A 15,970-nucleotide genomic window follows, 5' to 3' on the forward strand; every position below is an offset into this window, starting at 1 on the left:
CACGAAGAGTATGACTAACTTACATGAGACTCTGTGTGGACCTGAGGGACTGCTTGGTTGGAGAAATAGGATCAGGCTATAGACCAATTTAAAAGGAACAAAAACATTATCACCTTAGGTTCCTATGAAAATAATTCAGTAAACAGAAAGCATTCTATCATCAGTCACAGGGAACAGTCAGGTGCATTTACAGCTTGCAGACTTTGTTTTCTTCTTACCTAGCTAAGTGAAGCATAGACTTTTTGGTATTGTGCCCAGAACATGCACTGCATTCATAGAAAATTAAATTGTAATCCTAGGATCAAACAGAAAGATTGTTTCAGTTAGTTTCACACATCTCCTCACTCCAGTTTTAAAAGAATAACACAGATACACTGAAACACATGAATGAAGAAAAAGTAGAAGAAATAGGTCAGTTTGTCCAACCGGCTATAGGAAAAACTGGGACTACATTCTGCAGCTAACAGTAAAGAGTAATAAAATAAAATAAGACAAATGTGTACCCCCAAAAAGCAACTAGATGCATTTCTCAGCAGATATTTGTTCTATACAGTAGCTTTCCTCTGTGATAAATTGATCTGTCAAAGGCTCAAATGCAAACATGTCTTGTAAGGTGCTGAAGTATTGTGAACTTTCCTTGTAATGATGAGGCAATTGGTACATCACTGAGTGCTTGTCAGAGCAAGTGAAAAAAATACCCCTGACTTTTCTTCTTCTTTTTTTTTTTTTTTTTTAATCTTGGAAAGCTTCAACAGAAACTCTCTATATTCAACAATCTGAAGCCAATGCTTTCCAATAGCCAAATGGAAAGTTAAGTTTTTCAGCAAAAATAACAACAAATCAAGTCTATTTCATTTTTTTTTCCTTGTGACATTTTTCTGCATCTTCTTCACATCCCCTAGTCAGCCTGCACCCTTGATTTTGTAGCCTCTAGGGATTTTGCATTTAAGTATGATGGATAAAGGATAACAGTTTAAAGACATGTACAGCACTACAAAGGATGCAATCCTAGCACAATAGATGCAAGAGATCATCTTACCACAAAAAGCTAATCTGGCAACAGTGGTGTCAATAGAAGTTTGAGTGGGAATGACAAAAGGAACATATCCTCTCCAAAACAGACATTTGACCAGTTTCAATATTATACTGCCTCCACAGTATTATCACATGTCCTTTCAGTCATCCACAGTTCCACCATCTATTGAGTTTCCACTTTTCTACATGTCTTCTTGTTATTTATAACCTTAAATTCAAATTCAAGGAAACAAGTCCGTAGCTTAATCACATATATCTGCATATTTTAATTTGTTTGCCACTGAGTATGGTTACTGCATCTGTATTTATTTAACTACCCCTCATAAGGCATTTAAAATTCAGATTTCCTAAAGTTCCTATTAAAATGATTGGGTATTTCAGTTTAGTTTTTTAGAAATAAACCATGCTTCCAAAATTACAAACCTTTTTGAAATTTTCCATCATCTTCATGAAATTAAAAAAAAAAAAAAAAAAAAAAAAAAGTGTGGAAAATAACAGTTCCACAATATGGTAGCTTATTTTAGTAGTGCTAAAAATGTTCCAATATTGTCAAATGTCAATTTTGAACATGTTGTCAGTGATTTGTTCTATTTGTTTTCACACCAGGATTTAACCATTTGTGGTAATCTTTGGGTGGCCAGATAAGTACAAAACAGGAAAGAAGGGGGAAATTGGGGAATACTGGCTTTTGATGGGTACTTTACTGATCATTTTTAGAAAGCACTAGTGCTCTATATGATTTTTAATAATAATGTAACCCTACAATTGTCTTGCTATCCTTAGAAAATTTTAAGATAAAAGTTGACCTGCTCAAATTTTTTATTATCCACACAAACAAAAGTTTGAAATCGAATTTACATTCCTCACTTCCTTTTCCACTCAGGTGATCAGAACCCTACCAGAAAACCAACTGTGGTCAATATCTGGCTACTTTGAGTCAGTCAAGAAGAGAGAGGCCCAGATACTGGGCCTTTCTTCCCACATACGACAGAATTTCATTAGACGAAAACTTGCAGTGATTACACCACTGATGCTGGCAGAAATCAGAATGGATTTTTCAAGAAATGCCAAGTGGCAGGGAAAATGCATTGTAAGAGATAACAATTTAAACACAGTTGATATTAATTACTTATTTCTGTCAGCCTAGAAAACAGCTCTTTCTCAGGAAGGAGTCCTCTCAGGAGGAGGAGGAAGACTGTCTGGAAATTCAGCATGTCATTTCTTTGAATTGGGGAAATCAGAGTGCACAACAAGAACCTAAAGTAGCAGAAGGCAGAACACATCTAACTAATCACTCAGGAAATCCATGTCTATCCAGGGAATTAGCTATTCAACCTGGGAGAACAGTGGCAAATACTTCATTTTAAAACATTATATACAAATCAGAAGGCATCTAAAGAACAGGGAGGAAAATGAATGCAGAACTGGTGACTAATGGGAGCTGGGCAACTTCTGTCCTATGAGTGTAGCCATGTAGTATCACACTGAGCAGTGCATCTCCCTCATTTGCATTATCTGTATTACAGTGGTACTGCCAAGTTGATGTAAGAGGCACTGTATGAGCAGACAGTAACAATCCTGATCCCATGAAGCTTATATAGGCTGCATAGACAAGGCAGACAAAGGAAGCACTGTCATCTTATTTCATAGGTGAGGAAAAGAGATACAGAAGGATTTATTGAGCAACAGAGGATCATTCAGAAGGCTTGTGCTGGGCCAAAATGAAAACATGCTGCCTGAAGGCCAGCATAGTACCTTTATCATAAGCCATTTTATTTGAATATTTAGCACTCGTTATAGAATCACAGAATCATAGAATCAGTAAGGTTGGAAGGGACCTCTGGAGATCATCTAGTTCAGCCCCCCTGCTCAAGCAGGATCAACCAGAGCATGTTACATAGGGTTGCATACAGGCGGGTCTTGAATATCTCCGGAGAAGGAGACTCCACAACCTCTTTGGGCCCTGTTCCAGGGTTCCGTCACTCTCATAGTGAAGAAATTCTTCCTCATATTCAGGCAGAACTGCCTGTGTTTCAGTTTGTGCCTGCTGCCTCTTGTCCTGTCACTGGGCACCACTGGAAAGAGTTTAGTCCCATCTTCTTGACACCCACCTCTTAAGGTATTTATAGACATTGACAAATACCCCCTCAGTCTGCCCTTCCCTAGGCTAAACAGGCCCAGCTCTCACAGCTGTTCCTCATAGGAGAGATGGTCCAACCCTCTGATCACCTTCGTAGCCCTACGCTGGACTCTCTCCAGTAGTTCCATGTCTCTCTTGTAACAGGGAGCCTGAACTGGATGCAGTTCAGGGCTGAGTAGAGGGGCAGGATCACCTCCTTCGACCTGCTGGCAACACTCTTCCTAATGCACCCCAGGAGACCATTGGCTTTCTTGGCCACAGGGGCACATTGCTGGCTTATAGTCAACTTGTTGTCCAGCTCTGCAGAGCTGCTTTTCAGCTGGTCAGCCCCCAGCTTGTACTGGTGCCTAGGGTTATTCCTCCCTATTTGCAGAACTCTGCACTTGCCCTTGTTGAACCTCATGAGGTTCCTCTCCACCCATTCAGAGATCCAGGTATCTCTGAATGGCAGTACAGCCCTCAGGTGTATCAGCCACTCCTCCCCATTTGCTGCCATCAGCAAACTTGCTGAGGAAGCACTCCACTCAACCAGGACATAGGATATTTCTGAGTTGTCCATATTATACTCTGAATACTCTCTGTATTGTGCTCATCTGAACTGTCTCTTGATCAGTGGCTTAAGCTAAAGAGAAATTTTCTAAATGGAGATTTCCTTGTAGGACTTTTCATTAGGAAAGTCAAATGAACTAGCCTTTTCTCTTTTTTTTTCCTCTCTGTTCTTCTTTATATCCCATTAACTTTACCATTTCTTAATAATAGTTTCAGACGCTTTCTTTCAGGTCAGTCTGGTGTTGGATATGAACATTGGTTGTCATTACTGTTTCCCCCTGCAAAGTCAATACTGCAAAATTATCACTACCATCATAATGTTTATTCTTACATTCATCCAGCTACAGACAAGCTTCACCAGGATCTTCTTTTTCTCAGATGCCATCCAGAATCACCATCCTCACATTATTCCCCTTTTTCTGAAATATCATGCTGGAACTACCAGTCTCCTCAAATGGTGAGAAATTGACAGGACTCCTTTCAGGCTGCCATGCTTCATTTTAATAAAGAACTGTGCTGCCTGCCATGCCAGACAAGCTTTGTGATGTGTGCCCTAATAATGGGAGCCCCTGAGTTTCTTACTGTATCTTATAGTACACTGACTTGTAAGATCAGAGACTGAAGCAAAGCAAGAGCTACAACAGCTGGGCTGAAACGCCCTCTGAAAGAACACATTTCTCTGCTAACTAAAACTAGCTTAAACAATCCCATCCTCTGCAACCTAATATACTTGAGACAGTCTACAAAAACTGTTGGACTTCTGGGTTGACTGCCTGACCTGAGTCTTTGTACAGACAGGCTAAGGGTCCTTTTTGCATAGTATGGCTCTGCGGATTTATCAAGTGTATTTTGGGGAACTTATGAGAAATATGTGAGATTATTCACAAAGTAAGAAACTCAACTGGATTAGCTAATAGAGACATTGTTATGTGGCTTTATAGGAAAAAAAACCCATAGTTTTAACAAGAATTAATATTTCATTAAAATAAATGGTTATTATAAGCTCAACAAGCAAACTGTTTTTTTTTATATTTAATTATATCTGTGTTGCTTTTCAGCTAGCCAATTGTCACCAGTCATTCCTTCCCTTAGCTCCTCTGGGCACAATCAAATATTCAGATGAGTCATTCGGGTCCATTCATTTGATTATTACCATTTTTCATTTGACACTGTTTATTTTTACTTATGTAAAAGATTTTATTTTCTTGCATAACATGTTAGAATTAATGGCCTGGTGGGGTGTGAGTTCTGCATATCATGCAGAATGATTAATCTTTGTTTTGCTAATGTAATTTTTGGAAAGAGCTAAATGACACATAAGACACCTACTTTGCCATTTATGGTTTATGAGTCAGTTGCTTTTTCAAAGAAGGATTCAGTGTTATATGTCCTAGTCTCACCTAGCTAGAAGCCTCCAGGACCTGAAATTCACTGCACTGCAATGCTTACAAGAAAACCAAACAGATTTCCCAAGGGAAGAACCTTTGCGGGATGAAGTTGAGGCAAAATAATGGACAAAAAAACTGAATGTGGAGGTATGCTCATACAAGACTGTGAGAATTCTCAAAATAGGATTAAAAAAAGAGCTTTGGCCCTAAACTTTTCATTTGTAGCAAGGTGCCCAGCAGTAATCTTTCTTAAAAATTGAGAACAGTTTAACTGCATTTCAGATTTTTAAAATATTTTTTCTAGTTACCTTCTATGCATTTTACTTACCTTCTATTCATTGTAGTATACCTTCTAATTACAGCGAGAGCAGTAAATCCATTTTCATATGACAAACAAATTCAACACACAGTTTAATTCAGCTATACTCCTACCCACCTCAGTTCATTTCTCACGAACACTAGGATGACTTATTTCTAAATAAATGAATATTCTAGAGGCAGTGGCATTCACATTATATGCATTATATAGAGAGACTCAAAAGAAAAAAAATGATGGTATATAGGAATATAAACAAATATCTTTGCTATTTGCAGTCCTTTGATGCTTAAATTATGGCCCATGGATATGCTCAGTGCTCTGGCAGATGCGGACTGCTAACTCTACTTCTTCTCTCTACTTGATGAAAAGATGCTAATAATAAACACACTTTCTACTCCTACTATCAATGGAAGTCTACTGTGGTCTTAAAGGAGGTGGGAGGGAGAAAAGGTTCCCAAATTATCCCACTCATAAGATTCAATCCAAAGAGGAAAGGGAGGGGAAAAGAAAGAGAGAGATAAAACGATAAATGAGAGAGAAAGAAGGGAAAAAGGAAGAGAGAAAGTGAGAGAGAAAGAGAGAATAAGAATGAATGCTTAATATCTTTGACACCACTCGCCTTTTAATTTTTTTATCTAGATGATTTTATAACTACTTAATATCAGCATTTACACCACTGAGAGCTAGACTGATGGTATGGCAAGGTTCATCACCTTTAAAAATATTTGTCTGATTAAAAATAATCTGCTTTTCTATGAATTTAGACACATTCAGACTCAATTCAACAGCCTTCACCTTCAAGTTTTATAAGGATTTTCCTTCTGAGTACTGTACCATAGCTAAATGCTCTCCCATTCCATTGGGGACTTCTCGTTCCTTTTCATTATCAGTTTTATTACCCAACAAAAGCACAGGTACATTCTCCCCAGTTGCCTCCTGCAAATCAAAGAACAAATATCAGCTGAAGCATTTTCTTTAAGGAATTAAAGAGGAGGATAAACAAACAAATGTCAAAGTGCAACATGAAATTTAAGACACAATATATGAGTCAGGAAGTGCCACTTTTCTTAGGAACATATCAGGCACTGAAGTTGGACTAAGGACATGAAGAAGACAGATTCTGCTAGAGACTGCACTAAAATGCTCAGAATTCTTGATTAATGGGCCAGCACAGTAGACATTTGGGCTTCATATTAAAAAGAGAGAGAGAAAAAAGCTATGATGCTGCACAGGCTCTGACACTATTCATACATAGCCACTGCTTTTTTAATTACATAGACGGGCGAATAACAATGACATCTGAGCACAATTCTGCCAAATAAATTAAATAATGTATCTGGAGAGAAAAAATACACAGAATAGGCACAATATAAACTCATTCTGAACATAGTTAGAATTATTACTAACTAAAACATCACAGTGAATACATTCATAAAGTGGGCTGAATGGCAAAGCAGTAAGTGGAATCAGTCCATAAAGATGAGTGAACTGTTCTAGCTTGCAAAAAACACTAAGGGTTTGATCACAGCATTTGATTTTTCTTCATCAAAAATTTGAATACTCCTCTCAGCTTTACCATAATTGTAACAACTGCTGATTCGGAACTGATTCTGAGTAGCTCAGTGGCGCTACTAAGAGGAGAAATGCTCTGGTCGTTAGGAAAAATTTGAACGACTGAATCCTAATTTCAATCAGCAAAGCCACCCAGTGGCCATTGCAGAAAACAGTGTTTTACACTAGAACACGGGTCCAACAAAATATGGCTAAATGATCCTGGCAGACCAATTTGGCTCGTACTTTTCCAGCAGCAATATTCAGCAACAGTGAGCAAGTAGAAAGCATCATATTTTGATCTCTCTAAAAACTCAGGCCTTAATGGCAGCAGCTTCAGTTTTATTTATTTTTATTTTTTCCTGTGGCCACAAATAAATTCAGCCGCCTAGTCTCTCAGTATGTTGTCTATGAACCACAGACATGTATCAAGAGAAAAAAGAGAATTTCTAAGTAACAGAACCCACCCTGTTTTTTTTGTTTTTTTTTTTTTTTTTTTTGTTGTTTTTTTGGTTTTTTTTTTTTTTAGTGTTAAAAGAATGATCTCTCCTATCATTATCCTAGGAAACTGAGTTCTCTACCATGAGACAGTTTTACAGCACAGAATGTGGATATTATAGGCTTCTGGCTTTTCTCCAGTACAGTCAGTTACCCGTGGGCTATGTAATTGGTTGCCAAACTGTTTCTTACCGATAGTATCACTGAATCAAAGCATCTCCAAATGTTAGCAGTGAAACAATGGGAGTCCTCAGCTAGACAACCTTGATGAGAAATCAGCAGACACCATGCTGGGCTTCCTCCCTCTCTCCCTCTTCTCCCCTCATTCTATGTACAGTAGAAGGAAAGCCAGAAGCAAGGGAACTGATCCAGTAATCAGTACTCATTGGAGATATTTACTCCCTAAAACTCTAGAACTATGATTATTTTCATGGTCATAGAGCTTCTAAAAATGGCTTTATTGGACACTAAGAAATAAAAATGTAATTGCTACCACAAGAAACGTGCCTTCTCTGCTTTACTCCAGCTAACATTCCCTGTCTGGAGAAAGATAGAGACTAGTGACACAGTAGTTCAGATTTAAAACTATGCCATGTTACCTCAATGCTCATGAGCCACTGCTTGACAGCTGTGAATGTGTCTTTTGCTGTTATATCATACATCACAATGACACCATCAGCTTTTCTGAAAAACTGCTTGGTAATACTGCGGTACCTGCAAGTAAGAATCTGTTTATAGGTCTCTTCTCTAAGAGAAGCAATAAAGTGACAATGTAATTCCTATCTGTTAGACAGTAGCCATCAGGATCCCATTGGATCCCCTCAAGAGTCAGGCAGGCATCTTGTGCATTTATCCCTCTCTCAGCTCAGTTTAGGCCACAGCTATATGAGCTGGTATTAACATACATCTTCCTAAATCAGGGCCCAAAATTTCACCACCACTTAATTACTTACATTTTAAATCCATGGACTATTCATACAACTACTAGAAAATTGCTTTGTAGAGCTTGTCATCTACACATCTTACACATCCAATATAGGTGAAAAATACTGCACTGTTTTTACAGTAATCCAAAAAAATGGAGTTTAATTTGTCTGTTCACATTACATATCAAGCCAGTAAAACACAAATGAAAAAAAGAATGGAGTATGTTGCCATGCAGTTTCTTCCAACGTTCTAATCTTTGTAAGGGTTAAATCTGTATTTATTTTGCTTATATATTGACTTCATAATTTCATAAACTAGAGGATGGAGAAGTTGTGATACTGATCTTCACTGCAGATCTTGTTTGAAAGCAGAGGAATATTATAAATTGTGGTAAGTAATCCCATTCTTCCTAAATTATGAGCCCCCTTTTCATATTTAGCAGAAGGCTCAAGAATGACGCTCTTACTACCAATGACTGCAACAGCAAATAAATTACCTGCAAAAAATAGTTTTGGAGAGACAATGTTTGGAAAAGTTTGCTCTGCCTTGTCTAATTCTTATAGGTTATTCCCAGTAACAAGTTGCGTATCTCACCTTCTCCCATTCTCCTTCACTTTAGGCTTGGAAATCACAACAGAAGTTTCTCCGTCACAAAGAGCTCTGTCTAAAGATAGCAAGACTTCTGGGGTTTTTTGTTTTTGTTTTTCACATTTCCTGTACAAAACCCAAATCATCATCATCCTTGCTTTTAGTAGTAGAAAACTGCACGATAGGCAAGGAGATGGGGAAGGGAAATCAACACTATAAACTGGAACTTGGAAAGACTGAACTAGAAATGAATTGTTTGGGTGAAAAAGCTCAGTTTTAACTCAGAAGTCATTTTCTGCTATAGAAATAATTATAGAAATAATTCTAGGCACATTTTTAAATCAGCTTTCCTCCTGAAGAAGCTGTATGGTACGAAACTTTGCAGCATTTCAGTGGATACTGCACCAAATCAGGACATGTTATAGATGCCATGGAAGGTTCCATATTGTGATTTCATTGGCTCTGTTAAGAATATTCCTACATTTGTTCCTCTACTGAGAAGGAAGATTAGGACCCTGCTTGCTAATCTTTAAACAGATACTTCAAACATATAAAATCCTGGAATGTTTTTCTTACCGTTCCTGGCCAGCAGTGTCCCAGAGTTGCAGGGCTACCTGGCTACTATCTACTGTGACTGTTTTCACACTGTAATCCACACCTGCAATAGAAGTACAAAGTAGGTTGTCTCTTTATATGCTCAGTTAGATCTTTGAAAACCCAATCTAGCAAATGGTAACAATACCTGTAAAATAAATTCACACAGTTGAATTAATACATTTTGTAACAGAGACAAAAATTATGTCTCTGATAGAGAAATACAAATTTCTATTAGTCTCTCTGTATAGTCTCTAAGACAATAAGGTCCTATAAGACAATAGGACCTTTTTACTTGCCAAAAGATCTTCAGTAATAAAATACTGAATGGTAATAGAATGACTGAATTTTGAAGAGGCTGTAAGATTAGCAACTTTTCAAATCAAGAAACATGATTCAGGAGTCCATCTGATAGTCTATAGCGGTCTAAGCCATTCAGTCTGGAATTCATGCTGTATAACTTTAGCTGTCTGAAAGTTCAGCATTTTGTCAGAACCAGCCATGTAGGCTCTTCAAGGCATCACACTAAGGGGTCAGTAGAATCTAAGATGAACACTGAAGATGGAAGGGCTGAATAGCTGGAGAATGTCCTCTCTGCTACAGCATATAAGAGCTGAGCAGACTATAGTTAGGTTAATCTCTTAACTTTCATGTAGCTAAATGCAAATGAAGCAAATTTATCAAAGTTTTAAAATGAATTCTCTCCCAATTCTTCCCTTCAGGAATGACATAAGCATCTTCTGGATATTTATAACAATAATGAGTCTTCAACATTAATCAATCACTGCCTCCTCCTACTGACAACCTGCAATCTATTGTACCACATCATACTGTATCACAGAACAGAATAATAGAATAATTCAGGTTAGAAGGGACTTTAGGAGGTAACCTACCATTTCTTTGGGGCCTTCTGCCACATCAAAGGGATTTACCATTGGCATTAATGTAGAAGAATCCAAGCTTGAATTCTTTCAATGGGTAATCTAGAAATCTGGATGGAGGATATATTCACTAGTTGTATTTCAAGGGAAGGAATTTGAGCTATTCCATAAAAATTTGAGAAATATACTCTTCTCTAGATTGTTCACATTACTTTTGAACTGTCTTGCCGGTCATTCAACTTATAAAACCCGTAGATGTGAAGACTGAATCAAAGCTGTGACAAACACTTTCTTGTCATTGCATTTGCGACATTATTGGATGGCAGCTAAAAGATGAAAAGATCAGACTCATTCCTATGCTTTTCCTCTGGAAGTTCCAGGCAATTGCCCACACTTTATAAGAGCTCAGAGCCACGAGAATCCTACAACCATTTAACAAGTTAACATGGATAGGATGTATCACCAGATGAAGACTTAAATGTAGGTTTCTGGTGTCTAAGTTCCCATTAGAGTGGAAATTTAGTCAATGAAGAACTAGGAGTCTAGGAAATTATTAAGCTTGCAGTGAAGTAGACATTAGGGTGCCTGATCATATGAATTGCTCTCTTGACTCCTCCGACTGGATTGATGGGGAGGGGGAGGCAGATTCAACTGCTTGCTTGTACATCCCTAATGCTATCTGAAAATGCCCTAAGGTATTCAGTATATTTGTTTCAATCTGGCTGGACACCCAGGAGACCTACACTCTTCCAAAGCAGCAGCTGGGGGCCAGGCAAAATACCCAGTACCGTTAAAATGAGGGCTAAATCCCTATGCTAAGGCAAGCAAATCCCCCTGGGATCTTCACTGACTCTAACATGAGCTTAGACACCTAACGCACCAGTAGAAATTTGAACTGAGGTGTCTCAGTTTACTCCATATGTCAGGGAGGCTACAGCAACTGTTCACCTGAGTGCTCTTAACTTGTCACAAATGCAAGATGAATCCACTGATTAAAACACCTTTTATTGTGAACAAGTTTTATTTCATAGCTGCTACAGAATAAATAAAGCCTATATACAAACTAAATATAATGAATCTGGTCATTTACAGAAATTCAGCTGCCTTGTAATAATCTGATTATTTTTTGAACCTTAATTACAAGCCTGACTTCTGAAAGCTTGGCTTACAACTTCAGGCAATGCATGTATGTTGTAGGTGCTAGTCTTTGAGAAGACTGGTCTAACATATTTCTTTCTTGCTTTATATAATGCTAAATCTTTAAACAAAATTCAGGTATGCTACTTTCTCTTTTAGAACAAAATTGGATTCCTTGGAGGGGTGGAGGTGGGATGGTACAATACAGTGCAGTCTAGTGTATAGGATATTAATTTCAAAATAAAGAGATCTACAAGGAAATTCTACTTCAATGAAATCAGTAGGATTTTCTGATTGACTTCAGTGATGAAAGGATTTTGCTACAGGGACTAATCTGAACTCTCTCTGTCAATAATCTCTCCCCAGTTTAGCAGAGTTCTCTTTGCATGTCCTACTACCCTTTTGGATATAGGATTTTACAACATCTGTGCATTTGCATTTTACAATACAGGCCTAGTATCAGTTGGAGCAATAATAATATTTGTAATGTTTCTTAAACTTACCCACAGTAGCAGATGTGCCTGGGAAAAAACGATCTTCGCAGAATCGCCTTAAGAATGAAGTCTTTCCAACACTTGAATTGCCAACAAAAATAATCTTGAACAAGTAGTCTGGGACAGAGTTTATTCTCTCCTCCTTCAAATAAGAGTAAACATTAGTCTCCAACCACTCTCACTCTGAATTCTCTTGCCTTTCCAACTTGCCTTGTTTTTAAGCTAATCTGAGGTGGGAAAAATAAAAGCTTTTATCTCATCATGTTCTCCATTACTTATAAAGCAGAATTCTATTTCCTGAAATAACTCAGGGTTTCAGATGATTTCCATGCATCATTCCAGATCATTTGAAGTTGAGTAATTTGGCTCACTGAGATCTGGAGGTATATTGAATACAAACTTTGGTTCAAATTGCACTGAGGAGGCATGAACCTAATCAAAATAGTTTATTTTCATACCTGGAAATCAAAACTATATGCTTCACACTTTTCTGTTCAGTGGTTTCCATCCCATACTACTGACACAGTAGAAACAGTGCATCTTCACCCAGATAACAGAAGCAAAGTCGTAACTTTGGCTTATGCCATCTATCATCAGGTTCTCTACTACTATGGCATCAAGAGCTTCTGTAGTACTCCACATTTATGTTTGTTTAAAGTTATGGGGGATTGGGGAGGGAAGACAGACAAAGAACAAGTAAAGCCCAGTTAATGAGGCTGCTAACGTTCAACTAAGTTTCTGCCATTTAGTTTTTTGAGCAGAAGGAAGAATTATCTGTTCTGCCTATCCATGTCCTGTTTACTGCGTACTAAGCTAAGTAGGTATTTATGTACTCTGTTAAGTAGGCCATTACTCACAAATCCCGTCTCTTTGTATGCAGAATGGCTTGCTTCAGGAAGAATGAGGCAGCATCAGCTAGTTTGCAGGGGTGCCCTAGGTGACTTGCTGTTGTAGTATATTAAAGATGAGAGGAAGTGTGATATGAATTATATGCTTAATGCTACAGGAAGGGGGAGTAAGATCTGGATGCTCCTTTTTTTGCAGTGAAGGAGAGGATAGGAGGGAAGTGGAGGGAAGGGAAGGAAGAGACCTCTGCCAGGCATTTGAGGCATGGAATCCTTGAGACTGTTGACTTCAAGAAGGCATCGGAATTGGACTCTCTGTGTCACAGTTCTTTGAACATGACATAGAATCTGGCCTTGCAAATGTTTTGCACAAATGTACTGAAGCATTACAGGAAAGAGCAAAAACTACAGAGCCACTCTTGAGGAACGAAAAAAAGAATAAAAAAGCAATTAGAGTTGTTGTCTTCCATAATAGGAAAGAAATACATTCACTACTCTTAAGTTTTGAGGGCCCAAATAGGGGCACATCTCTTTCAGGGACTGGCCCCTTTTTATAACTATACAAAGAGTCCTCACCTCTGTTGTTCACTTTTACTTAAAAAAAATGCAACTATAAGCTGATATTAATACACATGCATCTATATAAAGCAAATTTTCAGTTCTACAGATAAAACATTCCCAGCTTATTAGCTGATTTCCAATAGTGATCATTATGCTGTGACCTCTGTGAATAAAAACAAATTAACATATAAACATCAACTTGGCACAATTTTTGCAGTGATTCTGAGAACAATAACTAAAGAAATGGACTAGCTGATAGGAAATAGCTTGTCCTTGGTGATCACTCACACCTCAGTGTGCTAAGACTCGCAGACACCAGAAGTCTTCAGCTCTGCTCCCTATATACCAGGTAACCATTTTCCATTGAGATGTATCAAGCCTATTCATGAAAGTAACCCATCTTAATAATCAAACACAATTCCAAAACTGCATCTGAACACTGCATATTAAGTGGTTAGTTACTTTATAATCTATTTGAACAAAGTGCTGATGGGAAAATGGAATAGAAGCGGAATGAAAATTTTCCTTTAGATTACAATGCAGTCTGAAAAAGTCTAGATGTGTTGTCTACTGAGTGGCCTTCATATAAACAACAGCCAGGTCAGTAACATACAGCAACACACCTGGCATTCATGCAATTGAACACAAATGTGGAATATGTGGAAAAATACAGTGGTCCATATTTTGTACTGAAAGAGCAGGGGGAGGGGAAATGCACCTCAGTGAGTCTCTACAGGTAGAGATTTTGGACAGGAAATGTTGCTTTAATGTCCATTGTGGTTTCTTTGGGTGTTTTCTGGTTGCATTATGCTCATGTTAACTGTAACCTCTTCTTGTGAGCAACCCATAAGAAAAAAAATGCTTTGCCTGGCAGTTAATTCCAGAGCTGCTGCTGGCCCCCATATGTTGCTGCAAACTCTTAGACATTTTCCATAAACAGCCCTTAGGATGTAAATAGGCTTATTCATTTCTAAAAGGAGAAAAAAATTACATTGGTTCTACTCTCCCTGAAGATGCAGTAGGTCATAAAACACAAGCAGCTAAATAACTGATTGTGAATGAATAGGAAAGCTTATTGCCAGCAGCTAGGAGAGGTCTGAGTTCAGTATAGTAAGGAATGAGATCACAGAATGCAGTGATACAAAGTTATGTAGACTCAAGAATGCAAATGGTGATGGATTAAAAAAACACAGGTCTTCCTAGACCCTTCCTCTTCCTAGTGCAAAACAGAGAACAACAGGACCTCACTGTAGGCCACAGGACCTGGACGGCCTTTGTGAGTGAGCTACATGACAATGATTACATGGAACACTTTTGCCTCCTTTGCACAAGTATTTCTAGACTGTACAGGCATCTACACATCCTCTGAACAGCAAGACATGAGAGAAGACAGGAAGTGGCTGGAGCAGGAAGGAGACAAACAGGCTGGCTGAAATATGCCCCTGAGACTCCTCGTAAATCACAATGCAGCAAGAGTGGAGTAAGTGCTTTTCTGAAGTTTTCATCAGCTTCGGATAAGGTTTATACGTAGAGCTGCCCTGGGAACACTTACTAATTGGATATCACTCCTTCTGTCTCAGCCATGCAGTCAGGAAAGGAAATCATTGTGCTAGTACTGGATGGAACAAAATCACTTCTGATGTCTAAATTCTAACAAAAAGATTTTTTTTTTTTTTTTTTTTTTTTTTTTTTTTTGTATTCAGGAAATACAAAGCCATCTGAGAAATTCATCAGGTCACAGCTGGTTTACAGAAAGAGACATGGAGCACTGCCCATCTCTGTGCCACAGAGATGTGGTCAGACACTCACACAGCCTGGGGACCTCCCTGAGCACAGGATGCTGTCAACTGAGTAGTCACTGGTGGGTTCCCCTCCTTCACTATAGCTGGAGCTAATCAGCGTTTCCAGCTCACTCCTTTCAACTGGGTCAGTAGGCCAAGAGAACCATGTAGGGAAGCACATACTTCAGCCCCATATGGACTGAGAGTTTATTAGAAAGGAGTATTATAATGTGGAGGGTGTGGGCTTTTTTCAAACTAAATTTAAAAATGCAATCTAAGAAACAACCCAAACTAAGGATTGGGCCAACTCATTAGAGCTGACATTTCCTAGAAAACAAAGAAAGATCAGTTTTAAGTGACCTTTGGAAATGACCTTCCAGCTTATCCTCACAATGTTTCTTTAAAAACTGAAATGAAACATTTTCATCAACCAGACATTTGCTGATTTCTTCTCTCCACTCCTACCTTGCTTTCAGTTGCTTTTGGAAAAAAAATCAATAAATGAGTTCTGAGGGAAGGTCCAGATTCTATCCAGCTGAGAGGATATGCTTTCAAAGAGCATCATTCCTCAAGCTCAGCAGGCAGGACAGGCAGGTCCTAGTGGGACTTGTTGACCTACTTGGCTTTTCTTGCCCCTAAATACCATGTCCTAATTTTAAAACATGATACAGTAAATAAGAAG

The 15,970-nt window shown here is 38.3% G+C and overlaps 1 protein-coding gene across 1 annotated transcript in view; it reads right to left on the bottom strand.

Moving 5' to 3' along the window:
• The window catches only part of CRACR2A (calcium release activated channel regulator 2A), a 66,463-nt gene that overhangs the window by 948 nt on the left and 49,545 nt on the right, over window positions 1-15,970 (bottom strand). Inside the window, exons 13-17 of the mRNA XM_062571077.1 lie at window positions 12,111-12,243; window positions 9,572-9,653; window positions 8,080-8,194; window positions 6,266-6,367; window positions 219-295 (exon numbers count right to left, since the gene is read on the bottom strand). Of these exons, the coding sequence (XP_062427061.1) occupies window positions 219-295; window positions 6,266-6,367; window positions 8,080-8,194; window positions 9,572-9,653; window positions 12,111-12,243 (509 nt within the window). The remainder of the gene's footprint in view (window positions 1-218; window positions 296-6,265; window positions 6,368-8,079; window positions 8,195-9,571; window positions 9,654-12,110; window positions 12,244-15,970) is intronic.

Source organism: Rhea pennata, chromosome 1, assembly GCF_028389875.1.
Source record: "Rhea pennata isolate bPtePen1 chromosome 1, bPtePen1.pri, whole genome shotgun sequence".
Lineage (NCBI taxonomy): Eukaryota > Metazoa > Chordata > Aves > Rheiformes > Rheidae > Rhea > Rhea pennata.